The sequence below is a fragment of the Oncorhynchus gorbuscha genome, linkage group LG01 (genome assembly GCF_021184085.1).
Source record: "Oncorhynchus gorbuscha isolate QuinsamMale2020 ecotype Even-year linkage group LG01, OgorEven_v1.0, whole genome shotgun sequence".
Lineage (NCBI taxonomy): Eukaryota > Metazoa > Chordata > Actinopteri > Salmoniformes > Salmonidae > Oncorhynchus > Oncorhynchus gorbuscha.
In genome coordinates, this window is record NC_060173.1 from 108,029,293 (window position 1) to 108,052,232 (window position 22,940).

Below are 22,940 nucleotides of genomic sequence, written 5' to 3' on the forward strand. Positions count from 1 at the left end.
AGTGAAGGATAACTACTAAACAGAGTATAGAACATTCTGAAGACTAAAACATAGCAACAGATGTAGCATAAAATCACTTTCTTGAGTAAAACTTCACTTAAGGCTAAAATACATAACTCACTTTGGTGAAGAAAAACACAAACAAGAAGAAAGAGAGTTAATAAACTGATATGAATAGATATGTTTATTTCCCAGCACTTTTTTTCTGAAACCCTCCAAGAACAAGTAACAGGGAAACAGGTATGTCTGAAGAAATAGTGCATGAACACTAGATAATTATCTAAACATATTTCTAATATCTGTACAGGAATCACTACATCAACTACACTAATCTACAGGAGAGGTCAAGCACCGACCATCAGACATCGTTTCAACATGTTTCTTGCCCCTTCACCAAGGGAGAAAAAAAAATCCCCAAAATATTGATCTGCACCCCCCAATCCAAAGGGTTAGTCATTCAACAGAGTTGCCAAGTAATCTTCAAGATTACACCGCGTAATACATTACAGATAGAATGGTAAGATTCCTATGTACTCTTCATTGGCTCCCTACCTGTGTAAAAAGACAAATATATTATTTAAAAAAAATGGTTTTCCTGCTTTACATTTGCAGATAGATCTTAGGATGCATTTATTTGTCATTTCAAATAAATAGGTTTGTATGGCGAATGGCACATTTAAGATTTCTTCATTGTTTTTGGAAAATTCTGCATTGAATGAAAAAATAAAAAAATTAAAAAGACAAATTCCTGTTACAACTGACAAAGTAACAGAAAATAAATTGTCTGAAGGGGAAAATACCATTACTAATCTAACGTTACTTACAAAAAGACCATATCTATTCAATTTGTGAAACCAAATCAAAAATCAGGATAATTTTTCCATCTTCAGAAAAAAAAGCACAAGAATAAAATATGCTAGCAACACCAATGTCCACATTTTGCGGATTCATTTCCTCTTTAGAGATACAAAAATGTAAACATTGCAAAATAAATAGTGAAAACGAGTGATACGGGATCCGTGGTTCATGCTCATGATCCCAACAACAAACAAGTCTTTTTTTTGCTTTTTCACATGTACAACTTTTTTTTTTTGCATTTTCAAGTGCAAAGCATGATGACAAATTCGCTAGAATTCAAGTAACAGAAAAAAAGAAACATACCAATGATACAAATATACTATTTTACAAGTTAGTGATATTCCCAATTTACAAAATGTACATTTATAATAGACAAATTTGTTATAATATTTTGATATGCTCGATTCTGTATAGGTCCTTGTATATGCTTGCCCTCTGGTGGCTAGGGCTTGCATTCTTTCTAGCGGAGGCGAGTTAGTTTGTCACATTCACCGGTCTGAGGGGAGGAGGAAGGGACGATGTTATGTCACCTCCATTGGTACTGTGGTCTCTGAAATACCGTTCAACGCAAGTCTCTCCGGTTCGTGATTATCCCTGGAAAAAAATAACAAATAGTCATTCATTATTCAGATAAAAAGCAAATTGGTATGCCTGGAAAATTAAAAACACATGTACTGTACCAGTCAAAAGCGGGGACACACGTACTCATTCAAGGGTTTTTCTATTTTATTTTATTAAAACTATTTTCTACATTGTAAAATATTGAAGACATCAAAACTATGAAATAACACATATGGAATCATGTAGCAAAAAGGTGATAAATAAATCAAAATATTTTAGATTCTTAATTTAAAAAGGCACTCTCACATCTGAGCAATCTTTTTTGCAGGTGCATGGAAACTGAATAAAATGAGAAAAAAAGAAGAACCCCGCACGATAGTATCACTGATTTTTAATAAGCATTACGTATCAGCCTCACGGCCTTCGTCAGGGCTTTTGTGAGTTTTTAAATTAGCACCCTTATGTAGACCTAGCCCCACCCACACCCGTTCCACGCTTCGAATGGGGTTAGAGTAGAGGGAAAATAAATACGTACCACCAAATATAACAATATGCATTTCATAAATATTCAAATCAAGTGTGTACATAAAACATATTTAACACGTCTGTAAAACCACAATGAGGACATGACCACACAAGTTTTCACAAATCGCAGTGTACCGCGCAAGAAAAACGTCAAAGTAAATTTGAAATAGGGGTATAATTCATGTTCAAATTTACAACATAACATACATAGGCATTTCATTATTGAAGACCTTTAGGAAATAATGTCGGGAGGGCGAAAATCTAAAAACATCCTCTTTTACTCAGAGTATTATTAGTATCACCTCCCCTGTCTGATATCATAACTTTCCCTATGCCACAAAATCTTTAAAATAAAGACAGGCCACACTGACATTGAACAATTTAGATAACATGGGTGGTGGAGCACATAATGTAATTTATTTGGAACTGGTTTCCTGTCTGTGGGTGGCAGAAATGTTCACACTTCATATTGTTGCACTGTGCGCAATCTCTGCATTTATAGCTGCCATTCGGAAGAGGCCATAAAAGAGCCTGGCTGATTTTCTTTTGTGGCTGGCAGTTGGCATGGACCAATTTATCATGTAAACCGCGAGCTCTCCTATATACAATAAGTGGTGGATTCTTAAATTCAGCTGGCAAAGCTGGGTCCGATGATAAAATATGCCAGTGTTTCCTGACAGCATCTCACACTTTTCACGAGTTCAAAGTATATGTGGTTGTGAACATTACAGAGTGTTATTTAGCTCTAGTGGCTCTTCTTTGGTCAAATAGCCTTGAGGTGTGTTTGGGTCATTGTCCTGTTGAAAAACAAATGATAGTTCCACTAAGCCCAAACCAGATGGGATGGCAGATCGCTGCTGTAGTAGACATGCTGGGTAAGTTTGCCTTGAATTCTAAATATATCACAGACAGTGTCACATGCAAAGCACCCCCACACCACCTCCTCCATGCTTCACGGTGGGAACCATACATGCAGAGATTAGTTCAATTACTCTGCATCTCACAAAGACAATGGTCGGAACCAAAAATCTCAAATTTGGACTCATCAGACAAAAGGACAGATTTCCACCGGTCTAATGTCCATTGCTCATGTTTCTTGGCCCAAGCAAGTCTCTTCTTCTTATTGGTGTCCTTTAGTAGTGGTTTCTTTGCAGCAATTCGACCACGAAGGCCTGATTCACGCAGTCTCCTCTGAATAGTTGATGTTGAGATGTGTCTGTTACTTTAACTCTATGAAGCATTTATTTGGGCAGCAACTTCCGAGACTGGCAAGTCTAATGAACTTATCCTCTGCAGCAGAGGTGACTCTGGGTCTTCCTTTCCTGTGGCGGTCCTCATGAGAGACAGTTTCATCATAGCGCTTGGTGGTTTTTGCGACTGCACTTAAACTGTCAAAGTTCTTGCCATTTTCCAGACCTTCATGTCTTAAAGTAATGACGGACTGTCATTTCTCTTTGCTTATTTGAGCTGTTCTTGCCATAATATGGACTTGGTCTTTTACCAAATAGGGATATCTTCTGTATACCACCGCTACCATGTCACAGCACAACTGATTGGCTGAAATGCATTAAGGAAAGAAATTCCACAAATTAACTTAACAACGCATACCCGTTAATTGACATGTATTCCAGGGGACACATGAAGCTGGTTCAGAGAATGCCAAGAGTGTGCAAAGCAGTCATCAAGGCAAAGGGTGGCTACTTTGAAGAATCTAAAATATATTTTGATTTGTTTAACACTTTTTTTGGTTAGTACCTGATTCCATATGCGTTATTTCATAGTTTTGATGTCTTCACTATTATTCAACAATGTAGAAAACAGTAAAAAAAAAAAAAACCCTTGAATGAGTAGCTGTGTCCAAACCTTTGACTGGTACTGTATATCAGCCATTCTAAACGAAATTAAAAGGTCTTACCTGGCCATGCTGCTGATGGCAGGCGTCACCTTGGGCACGCGGTCGAGGCTGCTTGTGGCCATGGTGGCCAGCTTCAAGGAAGACGGTGAGGGCCGGGCATTGTGGTGGTGGTGGGCAGGGGAGACAGCGCTGCCGTGGCCCCGGTGATTGGGCAGAGACTGGGGTGTGGTCGAGTGGGAAGCAGGGAGCAGAGGGCCACCGCTGGAGGGGGTCCGACCTGACCTGTCCAACCCTGTGCCGCCCTGGGATGTGCTGGTAGAGTGAGGAGGCTTGGAGGTCCCTGCAGGAGAGGTGATATGACACCGTCAAACCAGAGTAGGCCTATTACCCGAATAAGCACATATCTTAAAATGTGAATTTATGAAGTGGTCATTTTGCATTGACTCAACTCCTCTATGGAACCCAACAACAAAATAATATCTGAGAGTAGTCCATAGATTTCAAATGCATGATATATTCTGAAGCGGACCTAAAGGCTGGACGACCCCGTTGACGCTGGTGTTGTCTGGTTTGTTCTCATTGTTGACCTGGCCTGGAGCACTGATCACAGCTGATGCAGCAAAATGGGCGCCGGCCGAGTCAAGAGTCTTTGATATGATGCAGTCAGTGGAGCCAGCAGTCTACAACACAATATAACGACAGTCTTTAGAACAGAACACGGCCATAGCAAGTCATCCAAACACACACAGAGCTGTTTGAAACTTATCAACACATTAAATTAAAATGCATTCTGCCCCACCGACTGGACTGAAGTCATTAGGAATGCTGTGTAAGGGGTGAAAGACTGTGTACCTGTGTGTTTTGTCGCTCGGGCAGTGAGAAATGCTGCTGGGGAGGAGGAGCTTTCAGCTGCAGTTGAGCCAGCTGCTGTTTCTGCATCTGGGCCAGAGCCTGCTGATGGACCTGGTATTGTTCCTCTGTGATGCCACCTGTAGATACAGGAGATCAAGGCCATCAGACTAAGAACAACAGAGATAAAAGAGAGACCAATACATATACTATTGGTGGTGTGCACAGCAACAAGGTCGGGAAGATAAGCAGACTGTAATACAGAAAGAAGGGAGGAGGATATGGTGAGGAGATGAAGACTGCCTGCGGTGCCACTCCTTAACACTAGGGGTCAGAGAGAAGAAGCGGCCAAGGAAATTGCAAACAGAAACAGGAGAGAGGCCAGTTCCTCAATATGCAAGCTCCTAACATGCTACAGTTCAGTGGCAGTCTTTCCACTTCCCTGAACAAATCATTTCTGACTGGGAGTTGTGAATCAACCATTCCTGGCAGATCTGAGAACAGTTTCTGTTGAGAAATGTGAGGAAGACCATGGAGGCTGACAGGAAAACAAAACCACAATGTGAAAATTAACAGAAGAACCATGTGTTCCACAAGCAGTATTATCACAATATAGCCAAGATAGAAACTGTATTTTAGGCAGCTGTATTTTTAACTGTATACAGTTAAATTATGTTTGGTAGTGGCTTGGAAAGTGGAAGATGGACCTTCACTATGGTGTTGAGGAGGAGCTCACCTGAGCCACTGTTCTTGGTGTGGACAAACAGCCCTCCAGACAACCTGTTGTCCATGGAAGGTCTACCCGTCCTGCCTTCCCCACTGCCGTCACCCTGGGTGGACCTAGGTCTGAAAAAGCGCCACCTCAGGGCCTGAATGTTGCTCAGAAGGTCTGTCAGCGAGGATGCAGAGCCAGGCATAGTTCGATGGTTCAGTGTGGATACCTGGTGGTCAGAAAGGCCCTTGGGGAAGGAGGAGCTGAAGACACCTGAGTCTAGCTGCTTCAGTACTCCATCCAGGTCTGACGATGCCCGATCCAACAGGACCCTGAGAGAAGAGGAGATAAATCATAATGTGAGTTAACATTTATGAATAGACTTAAATCAAAGTCGCGATAAATACCTAACCTACAATACACCTAACCTATAGCATAACTATCTGAACAGAAGACAACGAAGACAAATATTTAAACGGAGAAAAAGTTGACGCAGTGTGAGAGGTATGCTGTGACATACCTGCCACCTCGGCCCACTCTCCTACGGGCCAGTCCCACACAACGTTGGGGTACAGAGAGGGCGGTGAGGGACTGACGATGCCGCAGAGCATCCAGCCCTGCCAACTCAGGGTGATCCCACAGGAGCCCAGACGTCTGGTCCAAACAGGGCTGGAGAGAAAGGCAGAGGCAACCGTTACTCATTTAGGCTAGTTACCACAGTGACATACAGACGGGACCAAATACCACCTTAGCCACAGACGAGACCCAATAGCACAATATTACCATCGATACTAATAATGTTTGGAATTGCAAACGAATGCGAGAGAATATACTTCAGTTACAGTTGTGATTGCAGTGAGACTTACAGCAAGGTAATGGCATCCTGCTTTCCTTCTGAAGGCAAACGTTCCATCTGGATCATTCTCCTCGTCCGGTTCTGATGATGGAGACTGAAGGAGAAGACAAAAAACCAACACTATAAAATGCACACTTGCAACACAAACTAAATATGTCATAACGCACAAACTTCTTCAATATGAGATTATCATCAGGACCCTGTTCTCAGAGGTACTGACCAGTGGGTAGTCCTCCTCTCCAGAGCTGTGGAAGTCATACTGTTTAATATCGGCCTTGTTAACGATGTGCTGGCGCTTGGCAGGCCTGCCGGGGCGGCACAGAGGTTCCCGCCTGGTGTACTTTTTCTTTGGTCTGACAAAGTCAAAGGGATCCTCGTCCTTCACCGAGACATGGTGGTACCCATGGTAGGGGAGACCACCTGACTTGTGCGTCTGATAGAGAAAGACAGTGGAGTTAAAGATCGTTAAGTGTCAGAGCTACACAGACAAGATTTCTTCATAGTCAAATGATCAGAGTGAGAAGAGTTCATTGCTACACTCAATTTCTTGAAATGTAAACAGTGTTTCATCCTCCAGCATCTCCCTATTCTGAACCGCTTGATGGTCAAATGTAAACCCCCCCCAGGTAAAAGTAAAGAGGTAATGTTATGGTTGATAGAAGCCCTAATATTACCTTGATTTTGATCTCAGCTTTGTGGTTATGGCGGTTTCCGTTGGTTACAGTGATTGGAACTGTGTAGACGGGCTTCTCAGCCAGAGGGGCTGTCACCTCACTGAGGACTTCACCCGTAAAGTCACCCATCTGATATCTACATGGAAACAACACATAAATAATAAGAATACATTCATTCAATATACAGGGAGTGGGGGGGAATGTAAAATAAAATAGGCAGCTGTAACTTGACCATCATTCATATTGACTTGACGGTATTCACCGTCAACATGAAAGAACAGGCCGAGACAAGCCTTTTCTTTCAGCACCGGGACTAGTGTGTTACAGTGTTAGAAACTAGGTGACCTGCAGCCCGCTCCGACAATGACCCCCCGGCATGACCTGCAGCCCGCTCCGACAATGACCACCCGGCATGACCTGTTGCCCACTCCGACAATGACCACCCGGCATGACCTGTTGCCCACTCCGACAATGACCACTCGGCATGACCTGCAGCCCGCTCCGACAATGACCACTCGGCATGACCTGCAGTCCACTCCAACAATGACCACCCGGCATGATGAGCAGCCCACTCCGACAATGATTACCTGGCATAACCTGCAGCCCGCTCCGACAATGATTCCCTGGCATGACCTGCAGCCCGCTCCGACAATGACCACTCGGCATGACCTGCAGCCCGCTCCGACAATGACCACCCGGCATGACCTGCAGCCCACTCCGGCAATGATTCCCTGGCATGACCTGCAGCCCACTCCGACAATGATTACCTGGCATAACCTGCAGCCCGCTCCGACAATGATTCCCTGGCATGACCTGCAGCCCGCTCAGACAATGACCACTCGGCATGACCTGCAGCCCACTCCGACAATGATTACCTGGCATAACCTGCAGCCCGCTCCGACAATGATTCCCTGGCATGACCTGCAGCCCGCTCCGACAATGACCACTCGGCATGACCTGCAGCCCGCTCCGACAATGACCACCCGGCATGACCTGTTGCCCACTCCGACAATGACCACCCGGCATGACCTGCAGCCCACGCCGACAATGACCACCCGGCATGACCAGCAGCCCACTCCGACAATGATTACCCGGCATAACCTGCAGCCCACTCCGACAATGATTCCCTGGCATGACCTGCAGCCCGCTCCGACAATGATTCCCTGGCATGACCTGCAGCCCGCTCCGACAATGACCACTCGGCATGACCTGCAGCCCGCTCCGACAATGATTACCTGGCATGACCTGCAGCCCACTCCGACAATGATTCCCTGGCATGACCTGCAGCCCACTCCGACAATGATTCCCTGGCATGACCTGCAGCCCGCTCCGACAATGATTCCCTGGCATGACCTGCAGCCCGCTCCGACAATGATTCCCTGGCATGACCTGCAGCCCGCTCCGACAATGACCACACGGCATGACCTGCAGCCCGCTCCGACAATGATTACCTGGCATGACCTGCAGCCCACTCTAACAATGATTACCTGGCATGACCTGCAGCTCGCTCCGACAATGATTACCTGGCATGACCTGCAGCCCAATCTGACAATGATTACCTGGCATGACCTGCAGCCCGCTCCGACAATGACCACCCGGCATGACCTGCAGCCCACTCCGGCAATGACCACCCAGCATGACCTGCAGCCCACTCCGGCAATGATTCCCTGGCATGACCTGCAGCCCACTCCGACAATGATTACCTGGCATGACCTGCAGCCCACTCCGACAATGACCACCCAGCATGACCTGCAGCCCACTCCGACAATGATTACCTGGCATGACCTGCAGCCTGCTCCGACAATGACCACCCAGCATGACCTGCAGCCCACTCCGGCAATGATTCCCTGGCATGACCTGCAGCCCACTCCGACAATGATTACCTGGCATGACCTGCAGCCCGCTCCGACAATGATTACCTGGCATGACCTGCAGCCCAATGACCCAGACAATGATTACCTGGCATGACCTGCAGCCCACTCCGACAATGATTACCTGGCATGACCTGCAGCCCACTCCGACAATGATTACCCGGCATGACCTGCAGCCCACTCCGACAATGATTACCTGGCATGACCTGCAGCCCGCTCCGACAATGACCACCCAGCATGACCTGCAGCCCACTCCGACAATGATTACTTGGCATGACCTGCAGCCTGCTCCGACAATGACCACCCAGCATGACCTGCAGCCCACTCCGGCAATGATTCCCTGGCATGACCTGCAGCCCACTCCGACAATGATTACCTGGCATGACCTGCAGCCCGCTCCGACAATGATTACCTGGCATGACCTGCAGCCCAATCCGACAATGATTACCTGGCATGACCTGCAGCCCACTCCGACAATGATTACCTGGCATGACCTGCAGCCCGCTCCGACAATGACCACCCAGCATGACCTGCAGCCCACTCCGGCAATGACCACCCAGCATGACCTGCAGCCCACTCCGGCAATGATTCCCTGGCATGACCTGCAGCCCACTCCGACAATGATTACCTGGCATGACCTGCAGCCCACTCCGACAATGATTACCCGGCATGACCTGCAGCCCACTCCGACAATGATTACCTGGCATGACCTGCAGCCCACTCCGACAATGATTACCTGGCATGACCTGCAGCCTGCTCCGCTCCGACAATGACCACCCAGCATGACCTGCAGCCCACTCCGACAATGACCACCCAGCATGACCTGCAGCCCCCACTACCCGGCATGACCCAGGCAATGATTCCCTGGCATGACCTGCAGCCCACTCCGGCAATGATTCCCTGGCATGACCTGCAGCCCACTCCGACAATGATTACCTGGCATGACCTGCAGCCCACTCCGACAATGATTACCTGGCATGACCTGCAGCCCGCTCCGACAATGACCACCCAGCATGACCTGCAGCCCACTCCGACAATGATTCCCTGGCATGACCTGCAGCCCACTCCGACAATGATTCCCTGGCATGACGTGCAGCCCACTCCGACAATGACCACCTGGCATGCCCTGCAGCCCACTCCGACAATGACCACCCAGCATGACCTACAGCCCACTCCTACAATGATTACCTGGCATGACCTGCAGCCCGCTCTGACAATGATTACCTGGCATGACCTGCAGCCCGCTCCGACAATGATTACCTGGCATGACCTGCATCCCGCTCCGACAATGACCACCCAGCATGACCTGCAGCCCACTCCGACAATGACCACTCGGCATGACCCTGCTGGGTTCCTCCATGCACCACTAGCAGGACACAGGCTACAGTCACACGCGCATTGTGAGAAACAAGGCACCAATAAGGTACAGACTACAATCTCACAATGCTTTTAAGGCTCACCTTTTCTCCACCACCTCCAGAGTGAGGTGCAGCAGCTCTCTCTTGCTCTTCTCCCTCCGCTTGATCATCTCCAGGATGGTGACCGTCCGGCTGAACTCCCTCCTCAGCTTCAACATCTTCTCATAGGACGCCTCGTCATTTTTACGGTTCTAAACATCGAGAGACACGGTCAAACAACTATACCAACCCTCAGGATCATCAAGCCTACACAGGGGACCTGAGTGAGTAAGGGTACAGAGAGACATAAATGCTTGTAGAGCACATTACAGGGGCGACAACATATTGTAGCTAACATGAAACAAATCACATGCAACATCATTCAATTAATAATTAAATTGTGCAAAGCTCCAAGCCTTGATAGAACAGAGACAATTTTTAAAAGTTTTCCTTTGCAATGGGGCTCCCGAGTGGCACAGCGGTCTGCGTCTCAGTGCTAGAGACGTCACTACAGACCCTGGTTCGATTCCAGGCTGCATCACAACCGGACATGATTTGGAGTCCCATAGGGCAGCATACAATTATTATTATTTTTACACCTTTATTTAACCAGGTAGGCTAGTTGAGAACAAGTTCTCATTTGCAACTGCGACCTGGCTAAGATAAAGCAAAACAATTGGCCCAGTGTCGTCCGGGTTAGGGTTTTGCTGGCATTGTAAATAAGAATTTGTTATTAACTTAATTGCCTAGTAAAATAAATAAAATAAAATATAAGAGTCGCTACAATAAAGGTCATCACAGACTGAAAGAGCAGCAAATGATCGCCTAACACTGAAACTGCATATAATCTAAGTGCGAGGAGACACTTCAGTCCACGCCACGTGATTCTAATTTCTCACCTTCCTGGTCTGCATCTTCTCTGTGCGTCGTCTGAATGCAACGTAGGCGTCGTTGTTGGTGGAGCCGTCCCTCTTCTCCAACTTGATGAGGGGGATGAGCGACGGGCCCCGGCAGTTCTTCCTCTTCCTCACCCAGTAGTCGTACACTGCCTTCAGGAGGTAGTCATCCTCGTTCAGCAGCAGTTTGGCCTCTGTGATAGTGACCATCTGTGAGAAGACGTGAGATGAAAGTTCAGTTTATTACAATGTTTCCCTTGATTATTTTCCAGAGCAAACACCTCTTATAGCAGCATTACAACCAGGTCAATCTTCTATAAACACAGATAACACAATTGCTGCTGGTCCAGACGGAGGGTGTTATGTTACCTGATTTGTGCTGGCTTTCTCCAACCTGTCCACCATGGTCTCAAACTGTATGGGTTTGATTTCCATCTTGCGGTTGAGTCTGTTGAGGAGGATTTCATCCTCTGAGTCCATGTCATAGTCTGGCTGCTCATTGTCCAGACCCAGGGCTGTGAGAGGAGGAAGAGAGGATAAAATGAAGTCAGCAAAGGCTTTCATGGTGCAAATGCTTTAGTGTAGGGCCTCTTTAACCAATTACAGTTGGTCGGCTGCTGGACAGATTTCATCTTGTGAAAGTGATGTGGTAACAACTGACATCAAATGTTCTGTAACCTTGGTTAATATGTACTAGCTAGCTGGTCAAAGAGTCACTATTCAGATTTGGCACGCAACCTTTCAGAAACTATTTGATAGCTTGTCCTCTGAGTCAATATGTGTGCGTGTGTTAGAGAGTCGGATTGGAGGGAGTCTAGCCTATAGAGGCTGCTTCCAAGGAAATGCTACTGACGCTGGATGTGGAAGAGCTGTTTGGGGATCCTGAGCTCTCCTTTGTAGAGGCGGTCGTAGTAAGTGATGTTGCTCTCCGCCTCAGGCACCGGGATGACCATGTTCTCCTTTTTCTCCCTGAAAACCGACTGAGCAGAGATGGCCCTCTGGAGATGATGCTCCTGAGAGAGGGAGAGAAATATTAAATTCCCTTGAAACCCTTATATTTGCACAATTCAAAAAGCGAGAGAGTGAGACGGAGGAAGAACCAGATATAAAGTGAGTAAGGGAGAGAAAGAATGATGAGAGTAACTTAATGTGTTTACTTTGGAACTGACCGGCTCTGTATTTTAAATTAAATAAATCCCATGTTTGCATAGCATGAATGCAAGAGGCTGCCTTTCATATACTGTACAAACGGAGAGCAGACAAGACCGTTTTGTCTGCAAATAACACTTTGTATGGCCTGGGTTCATTGGCAGCACAGTTGCACAGGCAAAACAACAGCGGCTTGCAGCATGGTGATGAAACCTCCTGCAACAACTTGAAAGGTGTAGGACTCCTTTCATTGCTGTTTGACTGCAGGCAATACTACATCTGCATTGATGTAACAAGAATACAGATCAAAGACAGAAGTAGCTAGCTACCCTGCTAGTCTAACAAGTGGGCCAAGGTTATTTTACGGCGCCTATAGCCATCTGCCACCCACACATCTCCTGTTAGTTACTTAGTGAAGACAGTTAGCTAGAGTTAACCCAAGTTAACTAACCGTTAGCCAACTAGTATACAATAGTTACTTTATTTGATTACCTACTTCAGACATATACAGTTGGATAAGAAACTCACTGTAAATTAGCTAGCTAATGTTAGCCCAGCTAACTTTTTACGACAACGCACGCCTGTTTGTTATCAATAGCAACCAAGACATTTTACGTAAAATCATTGACGTCACTAGTCGAAGAAAGCGTCACCAATCATACAGAAGCCTCGTTGTTTACGCTATGAGAGTATATATTGGCGTAAAGACCGTTACTACGCAACGAGCGTGAAATGAAGGACCCACAGCATAGACATAAAATACGCACAAGACGTTGCGTAAACGCATCAAGAATACACTCGCCCTGCTGTGCACCTGAAATATAATTTTTAAGAGATCTCAATTTTAAAACGTTTTTCATACCGATTCTTCTTCTTTTTCCATCCCCGTAGGCATTTGGGGCACAGCCCGGTTGATCGAAACGCAGTCATTTAGGTCTGGAAGGTCTTTGTTGCGGTATATGGGGAGAGGTTTGGCGGCGTCTAGCGCTCGCGCTCGGAACGATAGTTTACTCATTGTTGGCCCCTATCGCAATCACATTGAATGCGAAGAAAACATGTATCCCGCCCGAATTCGCTCAAAAACTCGGTATAAATCCACAAGGGACTCCGCTGTTTCCACACTAGAAGGATTCATTGGTTCTCATTCGGTCGAAATTCAATGTGAAAAGCCATTTCTGGTCGCGTTCACATGGATTTAGAAGCTATTTTTCTCGGTTGATCCTCTCCCGGTGCCATGGAAAACATGGCGGACATGTCCACAGCGTCTGAGCAATCCCGACAGCCAGCGCGACACATCCGAAAAACATGGGCCCTGGTGTTGCGCGCGCATCTCATACAACACGCATGAAGAAATCATGTAACATGGTTTTAATGACTATGCATGCAAACGCCACACGTTGAATTTTGCCTTAAGTATTACTTTTTAGTTGTGTTGGAAAAACATAACAAGGGGATTGTTCACTTATCCCAAACACTCAGCCCAGTATGCTCAATAACATTTCTGCCAATCATTTAAAAAGTTGCAAAGAGGGTAGTTGAACAATTTACAGATCACTTAAGTGTCCTTGAATATACAATTTACACTGACAATGTAAAATACAGATGTGTTTGGATTTGAAGTGAATTAGGTTAGGTGTGTTGTAGTTAGTTGCTTTAAGGGGAAACTTTGATAAAAGGACTGGAAGAGATTATACAAATCACAAACCACAGTTGATAGAATACATAATTTTATTGCAAAATTAATGCAATACTTTGTCAAATTTGTACATCCCTATGGAACAAACACAATGGAAAGATTTTGAACGAAGCATAATAGCCACTTTCCACTGCCTGTAATTTCAGGCACACTTTTTAAAATGTGAAACATTTCTGCTGGAGCAGCAGAAAGGGGAGATGCTACAGCTGTTATGTATGCAGAAAGATATTAAAAACTATAAGAACCCCAAGTACAAAATATACTTAAATGTTGGTGCCACATTATGTGACTGTTAAAATGCCAAATGACTTAAAATAAAAATATTTTCACATCATAAAACCAATGTGGGCTACTCAGCTTGTACCGTACGTCCTGAAATAAAGATCACAAAATGACATGGAAAAAAAGTCAATAAAAAGCTAATTCAAACTGTTTTTTTGTTTTTTTTAACAAGATGGCAAAACATTTATTCCATATAAACAATCACTCAAGATCATTGCAGTAGACACAAAGTTGAAAATGGAAGACCTACATAATTGTTATGAAATGTAACTCATGATACTTCAATGATAAATAGGCCTACTATTTTGAAATGGAAAACAGTTAACATGATTTACTTAGTCCATGAACTGCTAAATTAAATCATTCTAAACAAGATTAATATAATGTTGATGACACTCTTATTAACACTTGGTCACCTAGCGATTACATTTTAGGATGCCCTGTTGTTCTGTTAGAATTAAATACATATGACTTGATATTGTATTTTAAATACAACATTTTTGGACAAACCTTATCAATAACTTTTCAGTTTTACAATTTCAGATTTACCCAAGACTGATCAAATCAGAAGGTTCCCCTCCTGAGTCAGGGTATAAAGTACAGAAAATTAAAGTTCACTCATTTAATATAAACATTGATAAATGTCTTCAGGCCATGGGAATATACACTCAGTTTTGACATGAGTAATAAAAAAAACAACACTATATGCACATACAAGCATCCAAAGAAATTACACTTCATAAATAAACACAAATATATAAATCCATATTTAAAAACCACTGACTGAATATTTATCCATATATAGGCTGTTAATTTGTTAAGAGAAAAATATAACACCATAAAGGCTTTTCAGAGTGTACAACTCTTAGTATTATTGCTAAGTAACCATTTTAATGCAATGTAACAAATCTACAAATAAATATGGGATTCATAAATAAATAATAAAGTACAAAAGCAACACAAACAATGTAAATCAACTAAATTAAGGCCACCTATTCAATAGAGTATTAAAAAGGTAAATAATATAAACTAAAAAAAGTCCCAACCTGTGATGGGGCATAGCTTTGGCAGCTGGGGGTTATAGCATTGGATATAAGGCTCAAATCAATGTTCACTCTCATACTGTCTTGGGTAGTTTAAACTTGCTTTTCAGAGCAAACGAAACCAACGCGTATAATACTGATCTCTTCTGAACTGGAAATGTGCAGTTCATCCAATAAGGCATTTTGACACTTGAAAATGACACATTCAAGGGTGTAAAAAAAACAACAAAACAACACAAAAGACCAATGCTCAAATTACATGATTTGCACCATTTAAATATTAACTTAATTGTAAATTAAACACTAGTGACAGAACCATATATTACAACTGTTAATATTGAATACTTAAGTTTCAGAATGCATGTATACAACAAATTTGTTTATACTTTACAATAACTTACCCTTTTTTTTAATGAACACAAAACACTCACAATTAAAGTCATTTGGCAGATATAACACAGAAAATCTGTATCAAAAATATTCAGAGAAAATACATTTTACTTTGGGAGTAAATATAATTTAACTTAAGAGGCATTTTTTTAGACTCCTTCCCTTGATGGCTTTTTCTTTTCTTGGATAAAAACATAAGAGAAAGTATTTGCACGTCTATGTTCAGATAGACCCACAGTGTCTATCTTCAAATCTTCCAGTTTACTTTTCTTGGGACTCTGTATGCCTTTCCAGTAAGAGAAGAACAATCTTCCTGAAAATAGTGTCTGTTGAAGTTCAAATGTTCCTAACCCTTCTGCGGGGTTTGATGCTTAACAGCATGTTTCAATAGATCTGTAGAAAAATGCCTTTATGCTGCTTTTCTTTTGAAAAAAGAAATATCTGGCCGCACTGTTTTGTGCAAAATAAAAACATAGAAGATAGACATGTACATTAGAAAATGAGCATTAGATCGACTCATCTATGATAATACTGAACAATATACACAATTAAATCACTGAATATAATGTACTGTTTTCCTTTGTCTATTGCACATCTAAAATGCATCAGAAATATTTGTACCAACAATTTCCTCATATGGAAAAGAATGAGATTCTATATAAGGACAAGCTAGCAGTGGATATATCATAGCGATTATTTTGCAGCTAGGTTCCTCCATCCTTTCTTGTACTTATTTCACTGTCAGTGTCTTGGTGGTGGTCAAGGTGCAAGGGGTGTTGACTAATTGTAGCACCAATCCAGCTGGACTAAGTACCAAGTTGATTTAACAGAGTGGACAATGGTCGCGTCTAATGCGCACACAGCTAACTAGCTAGCGGTTCCACATCGGCTACAATGAAACCCATTGGCTAGATGGACCGCTACTCAGAAGGCCACTGAAGTAACGGATCCACACATTCACTGTCATCTGGAGATCTTCCTCCTCTTGGGTTTAGGGGTCTTGACTTGTCGTTCTCTCTGTGACATCTGGTGTGCCAAAGAAATTAGGAAATAAAAATGGAACACCATCTTTAGACTGTAGACTCACACACATTTGGACACCCGAAGGTCATGTCTAGAGAGAGGTGTGTATATACAGTACACATAACCAAATACTATGAATCTACCCATGATGTTTAGACGTCAGAGTACTCACATTGCCTGTCATCTTATCCAGCTCGCTCATAGCCTCCTGTATAGCAGCTTCTAGGTTGTTATTCCGTTTTCCTCCACTGTAAGAAAGACAACATTTGTATTACTGTATCTGATAAAAACTACAGGAACAGATTTTATACATCTATATATTTTTATTTATTTAACTAGGCAAATTCCTATTTACAACGACGGCCTAGGAACAGTGCCTTGTTCAGGGGCAGAACAGATTTTTACCTTGTCAGCTCGGGGATTCGATCTAGCAACCTTTTGGTTACTGGCCCAATGCTCTAACCACTAGGCTACCTGCCACCCCCTAGTTCTATTTCTATCTATCTATATCCAGTCAAACTTCCGGACGCACATAAACATTCAAGAGTTATTTGTACTATTTTCTACATCAAAACTATGAAATTAAACAAATAAAAAAATTAAATCAAATATAAATATATTTGAGATTCTTCTTCTTCACCTTTGCCTTGATGACAGCTTTGCATTCTTTCAACCAGCTTCAAGAGGTAGTCACCTGAAATGCTTTAACAACAGTCTTGAAGGAGTTCCCAAATATGCTGAGCACTTGTTGGCAGCTTTTCCTTCACTCTGCTGTCAAACTCATCCCAAACCATCTCAATTGGGTTGAGGTCAGGTGATTGTGGAGGCCAGGTCATCTGATGCAGTACTCCATCACTCTCCTTCTTGGCCAAATAGCTCTTACACAGCCTGGAGGGGTATTTTGGGTCATTGTCCTGTTGAAAAACAAATGATAGTGGGACTAAGCGCAAACCAGATGGGATGGCAGATCGCTGCAGAATGTTGTGGTAGACATGCTGGTTAAGTGTGCCTTTTAATTCTAAATAAACCACTGACAGTGTCAACAGCAAAGCACCACCACACCTCCATGCTTCACAGTAGGAACCACACATGCAGAGATCATCCGTTCACCTACTCTGCATCTCACAAAGACACAGGGTGGTTGGAAACAAAAATAAAAATGTGGACTAATCAGACCAAAGCACAGATTTCCACCGGTCTAATGTTCATTGCTTGTGTTTCTTGTCCCAAGCAAGTCTCTTCTTATTGGTGTCCTTTAGTAGTGGTTGCTTTGCAGCAATTCGACTACGAAGGCCTGATTCACGCAGTCTCCTCTGAACAGTCGATGTTGAGATGTGTCTGTTACGTGAACACCTCAATCTGAGGTGCAGTTAAATGCAGATTTCTGAGGCTGGTAATTAATGAACTTATCCTCTGCAGGAGAGGCAACTCTGGGTCTTCCTTTCCTGTGGCAATCCTCATGAGATCCAGGTTCATCATAGCGCTTCATGGTTTTTGTGACTGCACTTGAAGAAACGTTCAAAGTTCTTAAAATTTTCCAGATTGACTGACCTTCATGTCTTAAAGTAATGCTGGACTGTTGTTTCTCTTTGCTTATTTGAGCTGTTCTTGCCATAATATGGACTTGGTCTTTTACCAAATAGGGCCATCTTCTATATACCACCCCTACCTTGTCACAACATAACTGATAGGCTCAAACGCATTAAGGAGGAAAGAAATTCCACAAATTAACTTAAGCCACACCTGTTAATTCATATGCATTCCAGGTGACTACCTCATGAAGCTGGTTGAGAGAATGCCAAGAGTATGCAAAGCTGTCAGAGGCAAAGGGTGGCTACTTTGAAGAACCTCAAATATAAAATATATTTTGATTTGTTTAACACTTTTTCATTACTACATGATTCCATATGTGTTATTTCATAGTTTAAGTCTTCACTATAAATCTACAATGTAGAAAATAGTAAAAAATAAAGACAAACCCTTGAATAAGTAGCTGTGTCAACTTTTGACTGGTACTGTATATATTTTTTTAATGAAATATACTCCAGTCTGAACTTAAACAATTAAAACCAGGTAGAAAGTGTGTAGAAATAAGAATAAACGTATATATATTTTTTTTAAATGATCTCACCTCTGGACATATTTTCTTAAATCACAGTATTTTCAACATTTATTAGCAGCGCTATTTAGTGGATTTGGTTGATTTTGTGGTCTCAAACTAGTGAGCTTGACATTCTTCATCAAGAATATGGGAAATTGCAATTATTGATAATGAAAAGGTGGGACTGTTGTTCTCATTATGTAAATTGGTGCATTTTACTATCAACAATGCATTAAACCTAGTTGTCCAGATTTTTGGCATTTTGGATAAACAAATAATAGCAATGTGAATATTGGAGTGTGACAGACAACCTGGTTCAATTTGCATCCAGGGACAAAACCAGTTGAGAACCACTGATTAGGGTAAGTAACTTACTTTCTAGTTATTTTGTTTGCTTTGTGTAGGGTCTCCAGATCCGCTGTTAGTGTCCTCTGGAAATTTTCTGACTCTACCTGAGGGCAAGTAGAAAACAACATTACCAAAACACTGACCGGGAGAATTAAACCAAAAACTTTACCAAAGGATCATCTGCATGAGAGTGTTAAGGCAGCCAAGTGAAACCAAAAGAACATTACCCTGTTCACAGGACAGGAGTTCTAAATGAGTTTGCAGAATGACTCGTGTCTAAGCAATGACTTCATTTAACACTCAATAATCACAACAATTCAACTTCAATAAAGCCTCATTGTCTTTTGACTAACTGGCAAGCTTCCTTAATTAAACACACGACAGAGAATTCAACAGTTTTCTAAAAAAAAAAAAAAAGAGGCAGCATTTTCTCCTACCCTTCCAAACTGCTTTCAATTTCTGTTTTACTCAACACAAGGGGGTCAGATTTATTCAAATAGCTGTCCACACACAGGCCTATAAAAAGGATGGGTGTGGCAAATGCATCCACCACTGCATATTATATGTAAGGTCAAACTAGGCAAGAAACCAAACTGAAATAACACCTAGTCCAAATGTTAGCCTAAATTAACGTGTCACATTAAAAATATAAAAGCAGATTCCCCAAATCCCAAATCGAAGATCCTGGACAGTAGTTTTGATAATAATAATAATAATAATAATAGGCACAATAGGCTGTAAATCAATTCAAGCAATGGATGTCGACAGAAGTGAAAATGGGGGTGAAACGACTAATTCTTTGGCATCTCTGAGGCCGTTGGCAGTGCCACAGAGCAGAAATAGTTTTTGAATGCAGAACACCTGAGTTGTTCTCTTTCCCTGCCATGCTCCTTGTGAAGAATATAATATCCTTCAGGGACATGCCATGCCTAATGTCTGCACATTACTCCTCTCTTATACAAAGCATTATCAAAAGGTATGGTGCACAACAGTAGTAGCAGCAAAAGTGTAATGTAAAATTGTGTTGAAACTGAGGTTGGAATTGTGGCGGAGACCTCCACTTCCTTATGTGCTGTAGTCACGTGACCAATCATAATCACACAACACTGACAATACAATAATCTCACTTTGCCCTGTATGCTGTTCACCATCCCAAGGGAGTACATGTGCCCCTCGCTCCCCATCTTGCCTGGCCATGGAGGGAAGCCTTTGCCCTGGCCCCAGAGCAGCTCTCCCGGGTAGTGGGTCTGAGTTCTTGGCCTGTGGTGGAGCTGGAGCCCCTCACTGGAGGAGGGCGAGTCCCCAGGCCTCAGGTCCTCCTCGCCGCTCAGGCTCCCGTTCAGGTGCCCATTGTAATACCTGTTGTAGCAGTGCCCGTTGAGTTGGCCGTTCAGATGTCCGTTGAAGAGGCTGGAGTCCTTGGTGAAGTGGCCCTCTGGTGGGGACAGGCTGGGGTGTCTGGGTCTTCCCGAGGTGTGAACCCTACCGTTGCCGTTCATATGGGCATACATACCACTGGGGACTTGCAGTGGTGTTTGATCCTGGGGGCCTAAGTGGGCCTGACCTTTGGGCCTTTCTGGGTAGGTGCCGTTTCTGCCCTGGGCTAAGGAAAGCTGTTGGAGGGGCTCGTCATCACGCCACAGATCAGCCTGCTCCTTGCCCGCCACCTCTCCGTCCCATTGTCTTCTCTGGGCTCCACGTCGAGGCGAATGGAATCTTGTAGGAGATTCCATGGCAACGGGGGAGAAGATGTTGTTCCGTTCAGGGGTCTTCTTGCGGGGCCGGCCCATCTTGGGATGGTGTCGGTGCTCCGGCACTGGCTCCCGATATGAGCGGAGGGGGCCGGTATGGATGACAGAGTTGACCGCATGGGACAGGTCAACAGGCTCGCAGACAACAGTAGCAGCGATGGAACTGCTACCACCCGCTGATGTAATGACATTAGACGTGCTCTTGCTGGCCATGCCCATCGCTTCCCTGTGGATAGGATCAATAACTTCTCCCCCACCACTGTGAAGGCCCTGGGGAGACTGGTATTCTCGATGACTCTCCTGGAGGCAAGGGGCACTGGGTTGGGACATGGACATAATCCCCGGTCGACTCATCATAGCTCTGTTGGGCTGTGGAATCCTCTCAGGCAAACCTCCCTGTAACAAAAAGAGAGGGAGAATGGCTGTTATGTTGACAGTAATCAACAATAATCATCCTTAAAAATACAACACTAATCCAAATACACAGAAAGTAAGAGAAAATAAGGCTGAAACAGACCAGGAACACATCAGCTTGAACACATCAGCCTGACCTGGAATCTCTGAAGGAGGCTGTTCATGGGGTTGGAGGCAGCACCACCAGGGAGAGGGGCAACAGGATGGGAGCCCTGGCTCTGGAACTTGTGGAGCTGCTGGCTCTGTATGGAGTGACGACCCAGACCCTGAACAAGCTGTTGCTGTGTATTGGCTTGGCTGCTCCTGATGAGAGACTGGAGACTCTCCTCTTGGGCCTGCCTCAGCTCACAGCTCAGAGAACTACTGACCTCAACTGTACAGGGAGGGAGAGAGAGAGGTGTGAGAGATTACAAAGAAACAGAAGAGGGGTGAGAAAGTTGGGAGAATGAGGAGTGAAGTGAGGGATTAGGTGTGTAGAGGGAGATCTGATCATGATTGAAGTGAGGAAGGGAGAGTCTAGGGAGATCTGATCATGAGGTCAACACCGCTCCAAGCTAACTGAGGCTTTTCCAAGATAAGCAAACACTGAAGTCTTGAAACTTGGCAAACTACAGACAACAACTGGAGACCTAACAGACTGTGACTCTGTGACGATCACAAAAAGCAGGGGATTCTCTGAGAGGAAGTAGTGAAAGGGGGGTCACTTGGGAATAGCACAATTACTCCAAATAAGACAATTACCTGTGGTAATTGGAAGAGGATGTGTTTAAATACAAAGAGACAGTAAAAGAGAGTAGTGTGGTCGTAAAAACAAGCCCAAAATGTACTCCCATTTACTCCCCTTGATTTTTTGAGGACTTGATTGAACAAATACGAAAGAAAAAGGAAACCGACAAGACAAGTGTGAAAAGAAAACAATGTTGTTGAGATGAAAACCAAAGGGGTCAACTGGGGTTCATTTGGGCTTTTCCTGACTACACACTGACTTCAGACCAAATATAGGTGTTTTAGATAAGATGGCCACTGACTCTTAAATGAAATCAGGATATAAAATTTGAACGTACACTTCTAGAACTCGAGCCATATGCCTAGATGGATATCCATACATTACCTCAAAACTGTCAGCAAGGGTATGGTGTAGAACAGGAGAAGTAGTCAACAATAGCAGTCAGTGACAACATTAGGAGTCTATTGCTATTGAAATAAAAAAGGTTCATTTAACAAAAACAGATGACAAACCTCAACAAAGTAGCCAGTAGCCACCATGATCCGCTAACTTTGACGGTTTCGGAGGACATTTGCTGAATCCACAGAGCTTGGACAGGAAGTGAATGTGATCATATGTGTGGAGCTCCTGTATCGAAACAGAAATGCATCCATGTTTATGGATGTGTGGCACATCTCTCACTGTAAGGGCATTGGCTTGTCCAGGTGAAAGTGCTCCCTACTCTTTGGCAGATAGCTAGTGACTAGACACTACTATGAAAGTGTATAAAATACAAGATTCCACCTACTGTAATTAGCTTACGCTAAAAAGGGTTCATCGGTCTAGATACATTCGACTCCTGATAATTGCACATCAAAAGGAAATGAAATTTCCCTTCAAGGGGAGTGCTTCTCACGAGTCCCAATTCAAATTCTTCATTTCCTCATGCCACCGCCTGCTATCTGCATTCACAACAATCCCAA

General features: G+C 43.7%; 2 protein-coding genes across 5 annotated transcripts in view; both read right to left on the minus strand.

Annotated features, from left to right (window-relative positions):
• Window positions 1-152: 152 nt before the first annotated feature.
• Window positions 153-13,489, minus strand: LOC124048577 (enhancer of polycomb homolog 2-like). 2 transcript variants are annotated; one of them, XM_046369507.1, is made up of 14 exons: window positions 13,066-13,489; window positions 11,908-12,067; window positions 11,424-11,569; window positions 11,058-11,264; window positions 10,222-10,370; window positions 6,891-7,026; window positions 6,437-6,649; window positions 6,227-6,310; window positions 5,881-6,029; window positions 5,385-5,692; window positions 4,652-4,788; window positions 4,329-4,479; window positions 3,860-4,139; window positions 153-1,452 (listed from the first exon to the last, which is right to left on the minus strand). In XM_046369507.1, exons 1-14 carry the CDS (start codon window positions 13,216-13,218, stop codon window positions 1,380-1,382), a joined length of 2,346 nt encoding a protein of 781 aa, XP_046225463.1. In that variant the 5' UTR covers window positions 13,219-13,489; the 3' UTR covers window positions 153-1,379. The 2 variants fall into 2 exon arrangements, with proteins under 2 accessions (XP_046225463.1, XP_046225472.1); XM_046369516.1 differs by lacking the exon at window positions 13,066-13,489 and adding an exon at window positions 12,732-12,751.
• A 428-nt stretch (window positions 13,490-13,917) lies between these two features.
• Window positions 13,918-22,940, minus strand: part of LOC124048587 (methyl-CpG-binding domain protein 5-like) — a 41,582-nt gene continuing 32,559 nt past the window's right edge. For 2 of the 3 annotated variants that reach the window (XM_046369530.1, XM_046369539.1), the window contains 5 exons: window positions 21,389-21,624; window positions 20,214-21,233; window positions 19,114-19,190; window positions 16,810-16,885; window positions 13,918-16,640 (listed from right to left, as the gene is read on the minus strand). In XM_046369530.1, the coding sequence (XP_046225486.1) occupies window positions 16,578-16,640; window positions 16,810-16,885; window positions 19,114-19,190; window positions 20,214-21,233; window positions 21,389-21,624 (1,472 nt within the window). In that variant the 3' untranslated portion in view covers window positions 13,918-16,577. The remainder of the gene's footprint in view (window positions 16,641-16,809; window positions 16,886-19,113; window positions 19,191-20,213; window positions 21,234-21,388; window positions 21,625-22,940) is intronic. The other variant, XR_006841257.1, reaches the window with a different exon arrangement.